This window comes from Apiospora marii (assembly GCF_038362585.1).
Source record: "Apiospora marii strain CBS 49790 chromosome Unknown utg000004l_segment0_segment0, whole genome shotgun sequence".
Classification (NCBI taxonomy): Eukaryota; Fungi; Ascomycota; class Sordariomycetes; order Amphisphaeriales; family Apiosporaceae; genus Apiospora; species Apiospora marii.
Window position 1 is genome coordinate 2,657,265 of NW_027117375.1, and position 17,757 is coordinate 2,675,021.

The 17,757-nt window shown below is 54.6% G+C and overlaps 7 protein-coding genes across 7 annotated transcripts; 3 read left to right on the plus strand and 4 right to left on the minus strand.

Annotated features, from left to right (window-relative positions):
• Nucleotides 1-326: 326 nt before the first annotated feature.
• Nucleotides 327-2,070, plus strand: PG985_006777 (ammonium transporter; the record flags this gene model as incomplete). Its single annotated transcript, XM_066826546.1, has 4 exons — nucleotides 327-446; nucleotides 515-579; nucleotides 646-1,406; nucleotides 1,475-2,070. 4 exons carry the CDS (start codon nucleotides 327-329, stop codon nucleotides 2,068-2,070), a joined length of 1,542 nt encoding a protein of 513 aa, XP_066686153.1.
• A 669-nt stretch (nucleotides 2,071-2,739) lies between these two features.
• PG985_006778 (DNA polymerase) lies at nucleotides 2,740-5,249 on the minus strand (the record flags this gene model as incomplete). The annotated part of the gene is made up of 2 exons (XM_066826547.1): nucleotides 2,740-3,655; nucleotides 3,691-5,249. 2 exons carry the CDS (start codon nucleotides 5,247-5,249, stop codon nucleotides 2,740-2,742), a joined length of 2,475 nt encoding a protein of 824 aa, XP_066686154.1.
• Nucleotides 5,250-5,707: 458 nt separating this feature from the next.
• PG985_006779 (uncharacterized protein) lies at nucleotides 5,708-8,194 on the minus strand (the record flags this gene model as incomplete). The annotated part of the gene is made up of 5 exons (XM_066826548.1): nucleotides 5,708-6,886; nucleotides 6,940-7,305; nucleotides 7,436-7,739; nucleotides 7,829-7,982; nucleotides 8,077-8,194. The coding sequence occupies 5 exons, from the start codon at nucleotides 8,192-8,194 to the stop codon at nucleotides 5,708-5,710; spliced, it is 2,121 nt and encodes a 706-aa protein (XP_066686155.1).
• A 1,113-nt stretch (nucleotides 8,195-9,307) lies between these two features.
• On the plus strand, nucleotides 9,308-10,137 carry PG985_006780 (riboflavin synthase-like protein; the record flags this gene model as incomplete). The annotated part of the gene is made up of 2 exons (XM_066826549.1): nucleotides 9,308-9,338; nucleotides 9,413-10,137. The coding sequence occupies 2 exons, from the start codon at nucleotides 9,308-9,310 to the stop codon at nucleotides 10,135-10,137; spliced, it is 756 nt and encodes a 251-aa protein (XP_066686156.1).
• A 480-nt stretch (nucleotides 10,138-10,617) lies between these two features.
• PG985_006781 (phosphoglucomutase/phosphomannomutase domain-containing protein) lies at nucleotides 10,618-12,316 on the minus strand (the record flags this gene model as incomplete). Its single annotated transcript, XM_066826550.1, has 2 exons — nucleotides 10,618-10,713; nucleotides 10,778-12,316. The coding sequence occupies 2 exons, from the start codon at nucleotides 12,314-12,316 to the stop codon at nucleotides 10,618-10,620; spliced, it is 1,635 nt and encodes a 544-aa protein (XP_066686157.1).
• A 1,079-nt stretch (nucleotides 12,317-13,395) lies between these two features.
• PG985_006782 (Crossover junction endonuclease mus81) lies at nucleotides 13,396-15,159 on the plus strand (the record flags this gene model as incomplete). Its single annotated transcript, XM_066826551.1, has 1 exon — nucleotides 13,396-15,159. The coding sequence occupies one exon, from the start codon at nucleotides 13,396-13,398 to the stop codon at nucleotides 15,157-15,159; it is 1,764 nt and encodes a 587-aa protein (XP_066686158.1).
• A 710-nt stretch (nucleotides 15,160-15,869) lies between these two features.
• Nucleotides 15,870-17,221, minus strand: PG985_006783 (ribosomal protein l11 methyltransferase (PrmA) domain-containing protein; the record flags this gene model as incomplete). Its single annotated transcript, XM_066826552.1, has 5 exons — nucleotides 15,870-16,348; nucleotides 16,413-16,854; nucleotides 16,933-16,952; nucleotides 17,027-17,040; nucleotides 17,142-17,221. The coding sequence occupies 5 exons, from the start codon at nucleotides 17,219-17,221 to the stop codon at nucleotides 15,870-15,872; spliced, it is 1,035 nt and encodes a 344-aa protein (XP_066686159.1).
• Between the last annotated feature and the right edge of the window lie 536 nt (nucleotides 17,222-17,757).

Consider the following 17,757-nt stretch of genomic DNA (forward strand, 5'->3'; position numbering starts at 1 on the left):
CTCTCACGCGTTACGACATCAGCCCATCCATTCCCTGCAAGCTAGCTTGCCGTCCTTATTAGCTACTGTAGTAGTTCAGGTCATTACATGTACAGTCTTGCTACCCCACGCCGAACCCAAACCCTGAGCTGCTTCGGGGGGCGGAATTGCTATCTCACCTGGCTGAAACCATCCTTGCAGCAACCTCTGCATTGAACAGAGTGCCCGTCCTTCCTTTGAATAAAAGTCTCGACTTGACCCCCCTTTTCCTCTTCGTTGCTACCTCGAACCGAATCTGTGTCATTCTTGTTGAGATTTCGCTCCTGGTTGGGCCCAATATCGTCAACATGGCTGCATTCGACGGTGTCGACCTAGACGCCTTGGACTATGTCGTCAAGGTGCCATACAACGGCACAGGTGAACAAGGTGGTGATTCCATGACCGAAAATCTCAACATCTGGTATGAGGTATGACACACCTGTCTCCAAACTGCCGCGGCTCTGTGTTTCTAACTGTTTTGTCTTGGTGATGGTAGAGCGGAGACATTGGATGGATGATCACAGCAACAGCCCTTGTGCTGTTGATGATACCTGGTGTTGGGTAGGTACAGTTGCTGGCCCGAGACAACATCGTTCATTGCCATCAATACTAACATGTGCCTCGTAGTTTCTTCTACTCGGGCCTGGCTCGAAGAAAGTCGGCTCTTTCGCTCATTTGGCTCTCGGTCATGGCCACTGCCGTCTCCTCGTTCCAGTGGTTCTTCTGGGGCTATTCCCTCACCTTCTCGCACACGGCTGGCCCCTATATTGGCAACCTGGCAAACTTCGGTTTCAAGGACGTCCTGGCCCGACCCTCGGTTGGATCCGACAGGATTCCTGACCTGTTATTTGCTGTCTACCAAGGCATGTTCTCCGCCATCACGGTAGCGCTTGCAACCGGAGCTGTTGCCGAGCGCGGTCGCATGCTTCCCTGCGTCATCTTCATGTTCATCTGGGCCACCATCATCTATGATCCAATTGCTTGCTGGACCTGGAATCCGAGCGGCTGGTCCAACAAAATGGGCGGCCTTGATTTTGCTGGTGGTACTCCGGTGCATATCGCGTCGGGCGCTGCGGCCTTGGCCTACTCGATGATGCTGGGAAAGCGACGAGGACATGGGACCCACGAGCTCAACTATCGACCGCATAACGTCACGCACATTGTCATCGGCACCGTCTTCCTCTGGGTCGGTTGGTTCGGCTTCAACGCCGGATCTGCGCTCTCTGCCAACCTGCGTGCCGTCATGGCTGCCTTCGTCACGAATCTCGCCGCTTGCGTGGGCGGCGTGACCTGGTGTGTCCTGGATTACCGGCTGGAGCGCAAGTGGTCGACTGTCGGTTTCTGTTCGGGCATTGTTGCAGGGCTTGTCGCTATCACGCCGGGCTCAGGTAGGTCCCAACTCACACGGGAGACGACCGTCATTCCCGGCATATGTGGGCTAACGTGACAATCACAGGCTATGTGCCCTCATGGGCCGCCGTTCCATATGGAATCCTTGGGGCTGGGTTCGCCAACTACGCCACCAAACTTAAGTTTCTCGTCGGCATTGATGATGCCCTCGACATTTTCGCCGTGCACGGGATAGGAGGCCTAGTGGGCAACATCCTTACCGCGTTCTTCGCGCGAGCCGACATCGCCCATCTGGACAACATACAGACCATCGAGGGCGGCTGGCTCAACCAGCACTGGATCCAACTGGCATACCAGCTGGCCGACTCCTTCGCCGGCGGCTCGTACTCGTTCTTCGGCACGTGCTTGATCCTCTTCATCCTGAACCTGATCCCCGGCCTGCAGCTGCGCGCCTCCGAGGATGCCGAGATCCTGGGCATCGACGACGCCGAGATTGGCGAGTTCGCATACGACTACGTCGAGCTGACCCGCGAGGTGCTGAACGACGCCGATGCCGACGCCGACGCCGGGAGCCACTACTCCGGAGCCGACTTGAACCCGTTCGACCCTCGCGAGAAGAACTCGATACCGCTGATGGACACGCGCATATATGCCGGGACGTCGGCTCAACAGCAGCATCAGCAGCCACCGCATGCCCGATGACTATCCGTGGATCTGAGGCGGTCGAGTCCCAATCCGTTTGATCGATCACCCACAGATAAGAGGAGCATGGTATGACGAACTCGTTTCCGATAAGATATGAGAAATAACTTTGTAAATTCCGAACCGACGCTCCAAGAGGTGGGGGCTATAATAATGTAGGCGTTGGAAAGCTTGGTACGATGCGAATCAGGGCGAGTGGGAGCGATGCTCTTGATGATCTATCTTCTTGTGCCATCTAGTGGGGGTGTTGGGAGGATTTTTGTGTTTCCTCCCCTTTCTCTTTTTTCCATTGTTGTTTATATGTAGTATAGAGCCATCCAAAAGTTACTACTAGATACCACTATATGTACCTATTCATGTTCTTCATGGGAGACCAGTTGCTATTGCTGGCACTGTGTTGCATGTTTATCAGTCGAGTGCTTGTCAAGTCGGAAAAATGATTCATTCATATTGCTTGCCACGAGACTATCTCAACTCAGGATCAATGCTATTCTTGGGTGGGCGAAAATCGCTGGTCTAGTCTCAGAAGGGGGTATCTCAAATCTCGATCGAAAGAAACGAGCGCGTGCTTAAAAAAAAACACAAAGCAAAACCATCCCCCATTCTACACCGTGAAATGCGAAAGTCCGTCCGTCAGTCTACATATCTGCTCCCTCCTTCTCTTCTTTCTCAGCACCAACGCTCGTGCGGCTCGCGCCAGTGCACGCCCAGGTGGCGAAAGATCTTGCGCTCATCCTCGCCCTCGAGCAGCTCACCGTCGTTCATCTTGGTATTGCTCCTGTCGCGGATTATGTTCGTGTACAGGCCCCGCTGGTTGAGGCGCATGCCCTTCTTCTGGGCCAGCAGCCGCATGCTTCGGTTGAATATGTCATTTCCAGTGAAATAAATGAGGGCGGCGCCGAGCTGAGTCTCTGGGACTAGGAGGAGGTCGATCCGGCGCCAAATGGGACGCCGTTTGCCATTTTCTCCGTGGTTGTTGTTGCCGTTGGTCTTGTTAGCGGCGACCTCGCCACCATCCTCTCCAGGGTACTCGTCTTGGGGCAGGACGCAACATCCCTGCCATTTACTACCGCTGGTATCGTCGGAACGGCTCTTGCGATGAGCGGCTAGCGCCGCGGTCAAGAACCCCTCATCGGTAAGCTTTGAGACGAGCTCGTCCAGGAAGGCGATAAGCTGATCCGTGCTGGACGTACCTTGCCGGGTGATCATGATGTCGATGTCTCTGGAACTGTCGGCGCCGCGGCGGTAGCTCCCGCCGATAATTAGCTGCACATCACGGTCGATGGAGCGAGCGGCTCGGATGACGTACGCACCCAGAGCTTCGACCTCCTTACGCGGGATTCGGGTATTCAGATCATCGAAGTGGTCAAGGCCGATCTTCTGGCAGGGCGTCAACTGCGCCTTCTCCCGGATGTCGTCCAGCGTCCGGTGACCCTTTTGGATCCAGCGGTCCGCCTTAATGGCGCCGACACCATAGATACTGGTGAACAACAGCCGCAGTTTGACCATGGGGTCGTTCTGGAGGTTCTGGAGCTTTAGCATGCGGCCCGTCTTGACGAACTCCTCGATTTGCTCGGCGAGGACTCTCCGATGTTGTTGATGGCGACGGCCTCAGCATACGTAAGGATCTTCACAGGCTGCTGCTTGAGCGCGCTTGCAGCCCTGCGATATGCGTCTCTGCGCCAGTTCTCGCCCTTATGATCGTATTTGTCTGCAAGTTCCAAGAGGGAATTGATAGTGTCCGCATTGGGGTTCTTCGACCCGACCCCTCTGAGGCCCCCTTTCATGCAAGCGAAAGAAGACTGCCAGCCCTCGGTACCTTTCGCTGCTCTGGTGCTCGTGCGAGTGGTTCTCGCTTTCTTGGCCGGTCGTTCGTCTTCGGAACGGTAGGGTTCCTCGTCGTCCGTGTCTCCAGGTCTATCGAATTCTTCACCATCCTCGGGTTGAGGCGACCCGTCTTCATCTTCACCGAGAATCACGACGTCATCGCCAAATTCTATGACGTAGTCTATGCACTGAGACAGCTCATCTTCAAAGGAAGACTTGATGCTGTCCATCTCAGATGGATCCTCACGTGCATTGTCGATAGGGTTGTCTGCCTCAGACGTGACCGAGCCGCTTGGATCTGCCCGAGATCTCGAGGCCGCAATTGGCTGTGTAGATGGTATCACCGCATCTTCTGTGGACTTTGCAGCTGCCTGAGAGGCCGAATGACTACTCCGAGTGGTGACCTGAGATGACACATGGTTCCTCTTGGATCGCCGCTCCTTTACAACCAAGGATTGATCTGAGTTCTGAGACGGCACAGCAGGACGGGCATCGCTTTGCTGCGAAGCCGTCGTACCTGGCACCTGGTATTTATCTTGCTCATGCGACACCAGGACTCGGTGTGTCCAGCAATCAATCAGGAAGTCGGCGTTCACCACACATTTCTTGGTAACATCCACGCCGCCCTCAAGCAGCGGCTTGAGGTCCGCATACGTAAGTCCCTTGTCGACAATGACATGGGTCGCGTCTTTGAGGGATCTGGTCCAAGCAGCACCGTACTCTCTCGCTTTGTCGATGCGCTTCTTCCGGACACCGTTGGCGTCGCTGTTGGGAAAGAAGAAGAACGCCAGGCCGGCAAAGCAACGATCTGCTTCTGGCACCATCTTGATGGGCGCGTCTTTCTTGCGCTTAGGCATCTTGAAGGAGGGAGTCTCTTGCGCGGGCGAGGAGTCTGCAGCGCGGCGACGGAGTAGCCTGTCTGATACCCTTCTCTGGGGCTGCAGTTTTGTGCTTGCCTTTGTCGAGTCTGGTATGGGCGTATCCGAAATGGCAGACAGGTCGACCACGTCAGAGGCCGTTCTGCGAAGGTGTGGGACGAGATGAGAGTTTGGAGGGGTGCTTTTGATGATGCGAGCAGTTTCGCTGTCCTTTGTTCTCTGGATGGGATCCGAGGCGGTCCTTATAGGTGTGGACGAAAGGAAAGGGTTGGTCGCAGCAACCACCTGGTTGACCGGACGAACACGACGGGAACTCATCGAGGTCGAGGTTGCTCCGGAAGCCGCCTTCATGAAGGCCTTGGCTGTGTTGCGATGGGTGTCATTCTTGACCCAGCTAACCTCGTCACCATCTTCGGTTCGGAAGGCTTTGAGCTCTTCGAAGAAGGCCACCTTGTCGCCCAACGTGGGCTCCATAGCGCCGAAATCACTGTTCAGTTATATCCATGTATATCTGATGTAAATACCAAGCAGCGGCAATCAAGGTTGTTGTGTTGATGATGAGTGTAAGTCGCCCACTGTTTGGACGCTTTGGGATTTTTGGAGGTGTAGCACCAAACAATGCCCGACCCACTTATTGGTATCAGTCATTAATAGGCAGCCACAGCACCTTCCCCTTAATAACATTCGCCTGTATTCACCCCTTTTTGCCAAACATGTTGTGTGATTTAGTGATTGGTCTTCTTTTCAGAAACGCCTACGTATATCTATATAGAATGCTAGTAGTATTGGAAGTAGTAACGGCAGCATCGGCTGCTTCAAATGGTCGTCTAACAAAGGAAAATCACCTAGGCAATATGCACCTTGGACAGATCGAACAAAAGTACGCCTTCACTCTGTCGTTTTGCGTGGCCGCTGAGCGCACAAGAACGGCGTCAGTCCTGCTTGGTAGGCGTAGGCAGACCCCCATTCCTGGAACGGCCCAGGGCCTCGATGAGCTTGACGCCCACGACGTCGCTAATCCCTTCTCCGGCTTGCTTGGTCCAGAAGAGATCGGGGTCGGCCATGCGTACCGACTTGCGCCGTTCCATCAAGCCCACATCCAGCGCATCCCTTTTCTTACTCTCCGTTTCCAAGTTATCCAGATGCCTCTTCCGGACAGCATAACGCTCGTTGCGCTCGCGTCGGATCTGTTCAGACCCGACCTTCTGGAGCACCGCGCGCACCGCCCAACGCAGCAGAAGGAACGTGTGCTCGCTTATGAAGATGGTGATCGGAAGCGACCACCAAGATACGCCTCCCCAACGTTCCAGCATCGACGTCCCCTCCTTTCCCTGTGCACCAAACATGTGCACAATCGCTGCCGTGCAAATGCTCCCCATCCAAGTCAACGCATCAAGCGAATTGATCCACGGGCCGATTCCGTCCATGCGAATCGGGTGGGGACGCTGGTGTTCCAGGCAGATCTTGAGGAAATCGGACCTGAGCTCGATCAGGTTATTGATGAAGAACCCAACCGAGACCAGAGGCCACACGGGCGAAAAGAGCGCAAGGTATCCAAACTGGATCACCATCTCCGAGATGTCATCCTGCACATTGTACGGCTCGAGGCTGGCTTGCTGACGGACGCTCTGCAGGAAAGCCTCTTCGGCTGGGTCATCGGGTGCGAGGGCCTGGAAGGCACCATGGCTGGAATTCCAGAATTTGTACTGGTGGTACCATCCGCGCAGCTTGTGCATCAAGTACGGCATGACCATCTCTTCGAACATGTCGGAAACCTGCCCAGTTACCGTCAGGGCAATGACCTCGTTGCGCAGACGGTTCGAATCTTCCTCAAACGGCTCCGTGTTGAGCTTTTCTGCGAGATGGGTCGGCAGATGGGTCTGCATCCAAGGCACGAGCGAACCCCCCAACGGCACGTAGACAAACGCAGTGAGCAAAATAGGGAAGTACTGCACAATGAAGCTGAGGACAAATGTCTTTTGCGTCACCGACATCTCGTAGTAATCTTGCGTGCGGTGGTTTTCGAAATTCGCCAGTGATGTGGCGAAGTCCTCCAAAAAGGATCTGGTGTAAGGCAGGCATGCAGCCAGAACCAGAGTCGGGACGTATTCCTGTAATCATGAGTTGCTGTCCCTCAACACACGGGGCACGGGTCGGAACTTACCAGGTAAGACTGATAGGGGCCTTGGTACGCTTCGGAGAGAAGAATCTCCATGGCATAGACAGCGGTGATGGTAAGGCCAAGCACCAGGACGGCGAGGATAAAGAACGGGATTTGGGCCATTTGCCTGACTATGGACTTCCATCTGGGATATAAGTGCTTCTTCCTGCCTGCGGAGTCCACGACAACTTTTTCGTAATGGTAGGTGGGCCGGTTTTGCTTCAGAGAGCCCACTCCCCGGACGTTCCAGCGTATGCTCAAGTCATCCTGCTGGATCTTCCAGTACTCGAGGAAGACGGTACACCCTAGGAGGGTGATGATAGCATAGACGAGCGAGTACTTGGGGGAGGAAAGCCCAGGCGAAGATGCCTGTGATAGCCGGGAATGTCAAGAAGAGCAGATATGTCTGCATGTAGGCAAAATAGAAAGCAACCTGTTATTTTCCAGCAAGGCAATGTTAGCCGTCAACCTAAGGAAGAACGTATGGGTTTGAACAGACCTTAGCACCGAACAGGTCGCGAATCCTGTCAAAATCTTCCTTGGTGAGAAACATTTTCTGGCTCAAGTGTTTGAGCAGCTCCTTGTTGGCTGGCCCATTGTGGATGGGAAAGATGGACTTGACATTTTGCCACTTGCCAAGGCCAGGAGTGATGGCAGCACCGCCTTGCTCCTTCTGCCAGTTGACGAGATGGTAGGTGGAGAGGACACCCTCGGCCTCGAAAGTGTTTTGCAACGCATCTCTCTGGTTCCTCTTGCCAACTTGTGGGTGTTCCGATGTGATCCCCCACAGCCAGTCCTTTACTCTGTAATCGCATGCTGGGTTAATATACTGCAGTATACCGAAGCGGAGGTTGAGGCGAAGAGCTCGGCGGATGGATGCATGCATGCTTACCTGGACCTGTGCATCTCATCATTGAGCAATTCGGTAGGAACCCTGACGAAGACGAGCAGCGAATGGTCCTCGCCAGCGCGGACTTCGGTCTGCAGCCCGGCCTCTTCCAGGTCACTGATCAGAGTCTGGAACTCCTCCTTGGCCGTCTCGTCATCTGCCAAGAGCGTTAGGAACCGGAATCACGAGTATGTATACACTGGCGGGCACCCATATCCATGACAGGTATTGGGGGGGAGAAGTATACGCACCGGTATCACTGAAATCGTAGTGAACTACATATTTGTCGTGAAAGGTCCTATTCGCGACGCTCGTGTCCCGGTCGCCAAAGGTGCCTTGCCTCTTGAAGGAGAACATCTCGGCCGACATGGAAAAGGCCACGGCTTCAATGAAGCGGTGAACGGGACCTAAGATCTGCTTTGCTTCTAGTCAACCAAGATAGCCAGCCCACCCGCGAGAATGGAGCTGGGTTAGGCGGTATGCAAGTGATATGTGGGAGAGGTTGTTGGTAACCTAAAATAAAGAAAGCAAAGCAGCCGGGCAGTGCAGTGCAGGTAAGCAATCCAGGACAGCACGCGTAGGGACAGGACCCTGAGAATTGAGGGATACGCAAGCCGGTCCACTTCCAGAGCCGCACATACGCACGGTCAGCCCTACACTGTCATAGGTCGGGTCAGCCAAGCAAACTGGGACCAACCAGCAATTAAATCTACGTCACCCGGCTATCCGGCAGATCGTGGCAAGCAGCAGCAGGCAAAGGCCGAAAGGACAACGAAGAACGGCCAGCGGCGGGATTCCTCACAAATGCTGCTTGAGGTTGGTACACTACCAAAAAAAATACCGATTGCCGGTGGCCGAATACCTATACCTTTGCGGCTGAGGTACGCTTGATGGGACCTCAAGCGGGTTTGAAACAGCGACGTGTTCACAGTCTCGACACCCAGCTAGCTACTCACCAGTTCTCATGCGTGCAGACATGTAGGTTTATATGTGGTGTATGTTGCATAAGTCTGCTTTTATCTGCCAATATCTACCGTACTTCCCAGAAGAATTGTGACCTACCCCGTAATAACATATGATACCGATCTACCTTGACAGGCCGCCTCAAAATGCCAGGCACCAGGCGAGTCAGCTCAGGTGAGGCTAGCAGCTAGGTTGCTCCCAATCTGAACCTAGGATGCCCTGGGCCTAGCTACGGGAAGCGAAGGTAGATCAGGCAGAGGTTCGGCTCACATGCCCCAAACCAACCCTGAATTCAATTCCAATGAAGATGGGCAAAGCACTATTTGGGTATTAAAGCGGGGTCCCCGTTCTCTCGCGGATGGTGGGGTCGCACGCGTGAGAGCAAGCAAGTGAGACCCTGTCTGTGACCGTCATCACCATCACGGCCGTTATATACGACTGCGTAACGCACAGAACACCGGAGTTCTGAAAGGCTGCCCAACCAAAAGAAATTGGACTATACCGCACGCCGCCTACACCATGTTCACCGGTCTCGTCGAGGAAATAGGGGGTACGTTCTTCCCTTCAGGAACCAGCTAGCTTGGACCCGAGCTCAACTCCCTCTCTCATTCTCGCAAATTATAGAAGTCTCCGAGCTCAACCCCCAAGATGCCACCGGCGGCACCTCCCTGACCATCAGCCTCCCGACGACCTCGACCCTGCTCTACGACGCGCAGCTGGGCGACAGCATCGCCGTCAACGGCGTCTGCCTGACCGCGACCTCCCTCACCGCGACGGCCTCCGACGCCAGCCCCCAGCCGAGCTTCACCGTCGGCATCGCGCCCGAGACGCTGCGCCTGACGAATCTGGGCGCCCTGACCCAGGGTTCGCGCGTGAACCTCGAGCGCGCCGTGCGGGCCGACACGCGCATGGGCGGTCACTTCGTCCAGGGCCACGTCGACACGACGGCCGCCATTGAGTCCGTCACGCAGGATGGCAACGCCAAGACGTTCCGCTTCCGTCCCGCGGCCCGGGACATGCTGCGCTACATCGTCTTCAAGGGCTACGTGACCATCGACGGCACGAGCTTGACCGTTACCAAGGTGGACGACGCCGCCGGCTGGTTCGAGGTCATGCTCATTGCCTACACGCAGGAGAAGGTCGTGGTGGCGGGCAAGAAGCCCGGCGACACGGTTAACATCGAGGTCGACGTGCTGGCCAAGTACGCCGAGAAGAGCATGCAGGGCTACATGAACGCCAAGGTCGGGGGCGGTGACCACGAGTCCGGTAGCGAGCCCGCCCTCAAGGCCGTTGTCGAGAAGATGGTACAAAATGTGGTGGCACAGGCCATGGGTGCACACTCTGCTTGAGTAGTCAACAGATGCGATTATATACGAGCGGCAAAACCGAATATAGTCTCCAGTTCTACCATATGCTCGGCTTAAGATGATTTTAGGAATTTGTCAGTTTCTGATCTGCTGGGCTCGGTTTTGTAAAATCCCAATTTCAGTCACTGAAACAAGGTAGGCACCGTCTCATTCCTGGCTTCCTCGAATATAGACAATGTCTATTGTGAAAGCCAGATGAATTTTGTTTATTCCCTACTACGAATGAAGCTAGAAAAAAAAACCGTGTTCATAACATCGTATCTTCTTACCACCAGCCATCAGAAGCGGCGGGTATATTCGGTTCTATTCTCCAGTCCATTTTCCCCTTGTTTGTCGACCACCGCATTCTAGGATACGACGGCCCTATCAGATTCTTGTAGGATCTTGCAAAGTTGTTAATGTTCCGTACTTCACAACACTTACTGCGTCTTCGCGATTTTCCGTCACGCAAAGCGCAGCTTCCTATGCTCCGCCGTAAGTCTTCACAATGTGAGCGACCTTGTTGGCCAGATCGTCAGCCTCGGAGCGAGTTGCCGCCTCAGCATATACTCTGCATGCCTGTGATGGAAAGGTTAGATTCGATTCTGAAGGCGACTCCACACATTTCCACTCCTGAACTTACATTTTCAGTACCACTGGCACGTGCGAATGATCGGGCGTTAGTATACTTCTTGACACACTGGTCGATCTCGTCCTGGCATCCGGGAGGGTGCGAAAGTCTTCTCTCGGCGTCCGTGGTCTGGAAGAGATCCTTGTTACCGACCTCGACGCGGACAAGGCGGTTGGGGAGATCCTGGTAGGTCATAGCCCAGTCCCGGAGACCCCAGCCCTTGTGCGCGAGAATGACCTCGACCATCAGCATGTCGGAAATGGCATCGCCGACGGTCTGGTTGATGAGGTCGGCCAGGGCGCGCAGAGTATCGAGCGCCTCCTTCTGGGCGGGCGACTGGGGCTGCTTCTTCTCGAAGGTCTGGACCGCATCGGTAGAGAAGAGAACGGTGCCGTGTCCGTTGGCCTCGAAGTAAACGCCGATATCGAAGGCGCAGGCGGCGTGGTGCAGGTGCTTGACGCCAGTAGGCGTGCAGACAACAGGCAGTTGAAGGTGCTGCTCGACGTACTTGGTGCTGGCGCCGTTGGCGTAAGCAGTCTGCACGACACCGATACGCAGCTCGCCGTCAAGGCCGGCGGTCCGGAAGAGATCTGCGATGAAAGATGCGGCAAGAGTGGCAATGCGGTCACCATCGAACATGAAGAACTGGGTCGTCTCCGGGTCGATCCAGTAGTAGATGAGGCGGTCAGCATCGCCGTCGAGGGAGCACCATCGGCCACCAGGCTGGGGCTTGGGGTTCGGGGGGGCTCGCTGTCTCGTCTTGACGAAGTCGGCGCCACAGTCCAGGTTGAGAACCTCGGGCTTGAGTACGTCGTCGTTGACGACCTTGCAATCAAGACCAGTCTTGGATGGGTCCATGTGCTTCAAGAGCTCCTTGAGCTTCGGTCCACCCACGCCGTTGGCACAATCCACCACCAAGGAGCCGTTGACCTTCTTGCTCTTCATGGCACGCTCCCAGGCACTGTTGATCTTGTTGTAGTAGCCGGTCTCGCTGACCTCACCGTACGAGCTAGGGGTACCTTCGGTGTTGACACATCGGGTCAGGTAGTGGAGCTGGGGCGTCGTCAGGATCTTGTAGTCGACGAAAGAGGTCTTGGTAGCGAGGCAGGCGTCGGAGAGGGCCTGGACGAGGGTGATGCCCGAAGGACGGGTGTCTCGGCCGGCAATGACCTTAGCGCCGGACTTGAGATCGACCTTGAGCTGCTCGGCCAGCTGGAAGAAGGTGTCGGCGAGGGCTTCGTGGGTCTTGCAGTTGACCAGCTGGGTGGCGTAGACCTCCCACTCCTGCTCGAGCATGTCGCCCATGGGGTCGACGATCTTGACGCCGTTGTCCTTGGCAGGGTTGTGGCTGGCGGTGATCATGACGCCAATGGCCTGGCCGGCCAGCTTCCGGCTGCGCAGGGCAGACAGCAAACCGACACGGAAGGTAATGCCCTCCAAAAGGTCGGCAGCCATTCGGAAGCCAGCGGTGCCATAGGTGTAGAGCTTGCCATCGGGCAGAGCCACGATGTCATGCTTCTGGGAAGCGGCAATGAGGGAACCTCGCTCCATGGTGGGACAGAGCAGACACCTGCTAGTTGTACGACGAGGGTTGATGTGCTAGCTGGGGTTGGCTAATTTTTTTCTTTCTTTGTCCGTTGAGATGGAAAGATTGTACTATGGCGAATATCAACGTCGTGATAAAATAGTGGAGGCCTCCAAGAAGATGAGGAGGAGAGGAAGAAGAGGAACAAGTTCTCGTAGAAGAGGGACCAGAATCACGCGAAATCTCAAATGCAGGCCGGGTCAGGTCAGGTCAGGTCAGTCCAATCCAAGCCTCAATTAATTGGGAAACGGGGGGATGGGGGTGGGATGAAACCACAGCTAATAGAGACGATCTACCCAAGCCACGTTGCGCCAAAGCTCGCATCCAAGTGCAAGTCGGTGTGCGTTTCTATTCCCAATTATTACCTCAGAATGTCACCCGGCAACGAGAGGAGAAGCTGCCAGTAGCTCGACCTTCTAGCCGTACCTCCTACTACTAGCTCTCCACATAGATGCTATCAATAGCACAAAGGGCACAGCCAGCAGCAGCCTGTCCTGCAGGTGCTACCCTACATTACTTACTTACATACATGTACATCAAGTTACTAGGTAGTAGTATGGATGCTGGATGCTTTACGCTGTTGTTATCAATGTATTGCATTGCCCTGCCCGGCTGCCCCTCACTGACCTGGCACCAAGCACTTTGTCCCTTCAACCTGCCCCGCCGTCTTAGCAGATTGCTACTACAGCTGGCGCTATACTCAAAACGCCGATACCTGCACCCATGACGGCTCCTTACATAATAGCTGCATGTGGAACTCTTGTTTTTTTCTGCTTCTTCTTTGGTCTTTCCGCTCTCCATCCTCTGTTTTGACCCTACTTGTACCTAGTTCCGTCCATAGGCAGGGTCGACAATTAAGGCCGTATCACCTGACCTGGCGTCTTCCACCTAATCTATGACGCGCTTTGAACGCGTCTACACTTGACCCCCAACTGACTGATACCGTCCACAGGGATACACCACTGGATCAGTTCAACTGCTCAGGTTGTTGACATCGTCGGGTTAACCCATTTCTTACCATACCCATGCATGCATTGACACCAGCATGCCAGCCGACGAGGAGAGTGTCAACCCGCTCTATCTGAGCTGGGTCAAGGAGTGGCTGGACAAAGCACGGGAGCACAATTCCAAGGGTGTTGTGACATATAAGAATGCCTACAACTCCTTGAAGGCGTGCCCAATGGCCTTTACTCATCCTTGCCAGCTCCAGGCTCTCAAGGGCTTCGGGCCCAAACTATGTGACCGTCTTACCCAGAAGCTGCAAGAGCACTGCGAGGCCAACGGCCTGCCCATGCCGCAGAAGAAGCGTCGCGCTCCGGGCACCGGCCTGGCGAACGGCAATGGCGACGATGAAGGTGATGAAGATGAAGAAGCAGAGGCGAGGCCGGCCAAGAAACCCAGAAAGGCTAAGCCGTACGTGCCGAAGCTACGGTCTGGTGCCTATGCCCTGATCATGGGACTGGTCGAGTCGACCTCGCCAAATGGCATGACCAAGTCTGAACTCATTGAGGAGGCACAGCCCCATTGTGACTCTTCCTTCTCGGCTCCTTCAGACCCCACGAGCTTCTATACCGCTTGGAACTCCATGAAGACCCTGCTGGACAAGGATCTGGTTCACGAGCGTAGAGGCCCAACCAAACGGTATACACTGACTGACGACGGCAGAGAAGTCGCCGCGCGGGTCTACCAAATAGCGAACCCGGACGCAGCGGCGCTCCCCAGGAACCTAGAGCCTCACCCACCACGGGCAGGCTACTTTGAGAGGAACAAATCGCAATCCGTTGAAGTTGAAACTGAACCAGCAGCACCCCAGTTAGCATCGGCATACGCAGACTTGGTACCGACCGCGGGCGGTCCCTCGTCAAATGGTTCAGCACTTCCCAAGTTCCGGCCTATCTGCTTACGTCCCGGCTCCTTCACCGTGCAACTGGTCCTAGATGTGCGGGAGATCCGTGCAAAGACCGACCGCGACTACATGCAACAGGAGCTGGCCAAGAAGGGCATACCACCGATTGTGCGCTCCCTTGAGCTCGGCGATGCCCTGTGGGTGGCCAAATGCCATGACGCCAACTTCCTTGCTAGAACCGGGGCTGAGGGCGACGAAGTGATTCTCGACTGGATCGTCGAGCGCAAGCGCCTGGACGATCTGATTGGCAGCATCAAAGACGGGCGATTCCACGAGCAGAAGTTTCGACTCAAGCGCTCCGGCCTCAAGAACGTCATTTACATCGTCGAGGAGATGAACATCGATTCGCTCAACAAGGACAAGTACGAAGAGGCCGTGCAGTCGGCCATCGCATCCACCCAGGTGGTGAACGGCTACTTTGTCAAGAAGACCCAGAAGATGGACGACACCATTCGCTACCTGACCCGCATGACACTGCTCCTCAAGAAACAGTACGAGGCCCGCCCGCTTTATGTCATCCCCACGGGCCTCCTGACCACCCAGAACTACCTGCCGCTGCTGGAGCATCTGCGTGAGAAGGAACCCGGCATGGACCACTACATCAGCTACCCGGCCTTCGCGTCTCTCGTCTCCAAGTCCGACACCATGACGCTGCGCGATGTCTACCTCAAGATGCTCATGTGCACCCGCGGCGTCACGGGCGAGAAGGCTATTGAAATTCAGAAGCGCTGGAAGACGCCTCACGAGTTCGTTAAAGCTTTTGGGAACTGCGGCGGTACGGGAGACGTTGGGAAAAAGCGCAAGCAGCAGCTGATCGCCGGGGAGATGGGCAAGCTGTACGGCAGGAAGAAGATTGCAGGTGCCTTGAGCCAGAAGATTGCCGATGTCTGGGGGGGCCCTTGAGGTCGCTTCGGCGGGTTCGATCATGCTGTACAAGTATTGCTAGAGGTGTAAGCCGATTACGATTCGGCACGGGAAGATGCTACATGTACTATTATCATTTCCAAAGTTCCACAGCATCCTGTATATATTATAATGAAGCAAATGCATTTACTTCAGCTTCTAGCTCAGGAATGACAACTCCATTGCGAAGTAGATTATCTGGTCATGGTGCTCTACGAAGTCATGCCGACTGCATCCGCTAAACGTCTGCATAGAGTAGACTACGCACAAAGACGCCCAGATACCTAAGCTTCAAACTTGAATAGAAAATAACCGGCAACGAGATAGATCTATACTCTCAATTTCACGCGAGGAAGGTGATGCACAAGAAAACAAGTCTATTTTTCGCAGTAGTGTTACTCTATGGAGCCACCACCAACTGACCCATCAACCTCTGAAAAAAATGTGGTATCTCTCGAGGGACGTGTGGGAGTTACAGTACGTCGTAATCTTCGTCAGTCATACGGCCTCTTGCCGTTCCCCGTTCAAGCAGTTCCCGAAACTCCCGCCCTATGCATATATGTTGCAGCTATTTCAGTTGAGCTGCCATAGCAACTGCTAGCGACGCAAAAAGGCTGTGTGTGTGTATAGTATACGCACAAAACCATGCACTATTTATAATCCCTGCCGATCCCGCGGTTTGCCTCCTAACCTGGTGCGGATGTCTTCCTCTAGCACATCTTGTACTCGCACTCGCCCTTAGCATTGCGGACGTTATCGGGGGTATCAAGCTGGTACTGGATCTTGATGTCCAGATCACGGCGGTTCTTGTCGTTGGGTCGGACCTCGAGGTTGCACTGGACCTCCTCGCCCTGCTGGAGGGTCAAAACGTCCCGGAAGTAGAAAACGGTCTGCTTCCAGTGTGTGTACTTGGTGTGGGGTCCGGTCGAGAATCGAATCGGCACATGGCAAGCTGTGAAATCGATATCGAACCAGGCCACAAGGGCGTGGACGAAGTCGTCCCGACGAGCGGTCAGCTTGAAGGGGATGGAGAAGGCAAGGTCTTCGACAGTGCACTTGTACAGATCCAGTGTCAAGATCGATGTGGGATCAGTCACAGCAGCCTTAACCTCGACTGTGTCGACAAGGGGCTCGGACAGGGCGGTGTGCTTCAGCGGGGTGTAATCGAAGCCGTAGACGTTGTCCCAAACTGTATACAAAGTCAGTCTCATGTTCATGTAGGTTACGAAGGTGACAACCCAGGGTAGACTCACATCCTATTTTCTCGTCCTTGTAGTCACCGTCTTCGATACCGCACATGAAGATGGTAGCCTTATCGGGGAAGATGAGGCCGTCCTTGTTCAAGTACCGGTCGCGGGCGTACAGGACGGTGTCGAGCATGGACTCATACAGAAGGAAGTATCCCATCCATTCCGAGATGATAATATCGACCTTGGGGAAAGGAAGCTCGATCTCCTCCATCTTGCCCTGGATAAGGGTGATCTTGTCGGAAAGGCCGTTCTTCTCGACAATCTCCCGGGCCTTGAAGATGATCGTGGACATGTCGACACCAATGACATGCTTGGCGCCAGCCTTGGCAGCAAACATGGACAGAATGGCGGTACCGCAGCCAACATCAAGGACGACCTTGTCCTTGAAGAGGTGCTTGTTCTGTACAATCGCATTCATATACGACTTTGTGCGGACTTCGTCTTTCTGTAGCGGGGAGGTCATCTGTTAGCTGTGCTGCCAGTCGCGAAGGAAGTCCAGGTAGAGGGGTGCGCGTGTACATACCAACATCTCTTCGTGAATTCCTGAAAGGAAGAACACTGCGGTTAGCACCAGATCAAGAATAGAGGCTCGAACCATGCCAAATACGTGGGCTTACCATGGTGGTTGTAGCTGTTTGGCACTCAAAGTCAGTGAATTTGTCCCATCTCGATATGCGCAGTACTTGGAAATCGACCGCGAGGAGGGGGAACGCAAGTCCCAGGTGAACGAACCTGTTGAAGTAATGCTGCTCGGAATGGGCCATGCCCTTGAGCGCGAGCTCGGCGGCGGCGACGTCCTCAGGGGCAGACATATTGAGATAAGTTTTTTTCTGGTGACAGAAAAGAAAATTGGCAGTGGAATGGAGGTTGAGAAGATGCAAAAGATGGGAGTCTTCTGTTTGGCGCGCGCAGCTTTACGTACTTTGCGTTGTCAGGCACAATTTTTCTCGAAGGGCACCCGAGCCAGGGTCTAGTCCAAGTCCCGCTTGGTTACTGCCCGCAACTGCCCCCCCATCGAGAACGATTATTCCTTCCAGTACTGGCGTACACCCAACTTTTTCGCCTACACCGCCTGCCTGCCGGAGCACCAGCCGAACGGCTCCCTGAATTTTCACAGGATGGCGCTTGCTGAAGGCATGACTCGGATCAAATGTCTTAAAACAATGGATCCTTGGGCGAGTACACGCCTGTCATGCCAATTATTTATGGCTACCTCTCTGAGAGTAGTATGCATGATCCAAGATTGGCTTTCCATTGCAGGACAACCGATGCTGATTACATACAATTACATAACATCCACATAGGTGCATACATGCCCGTACTTTAGGTAGCTATTGCCGGCACCATG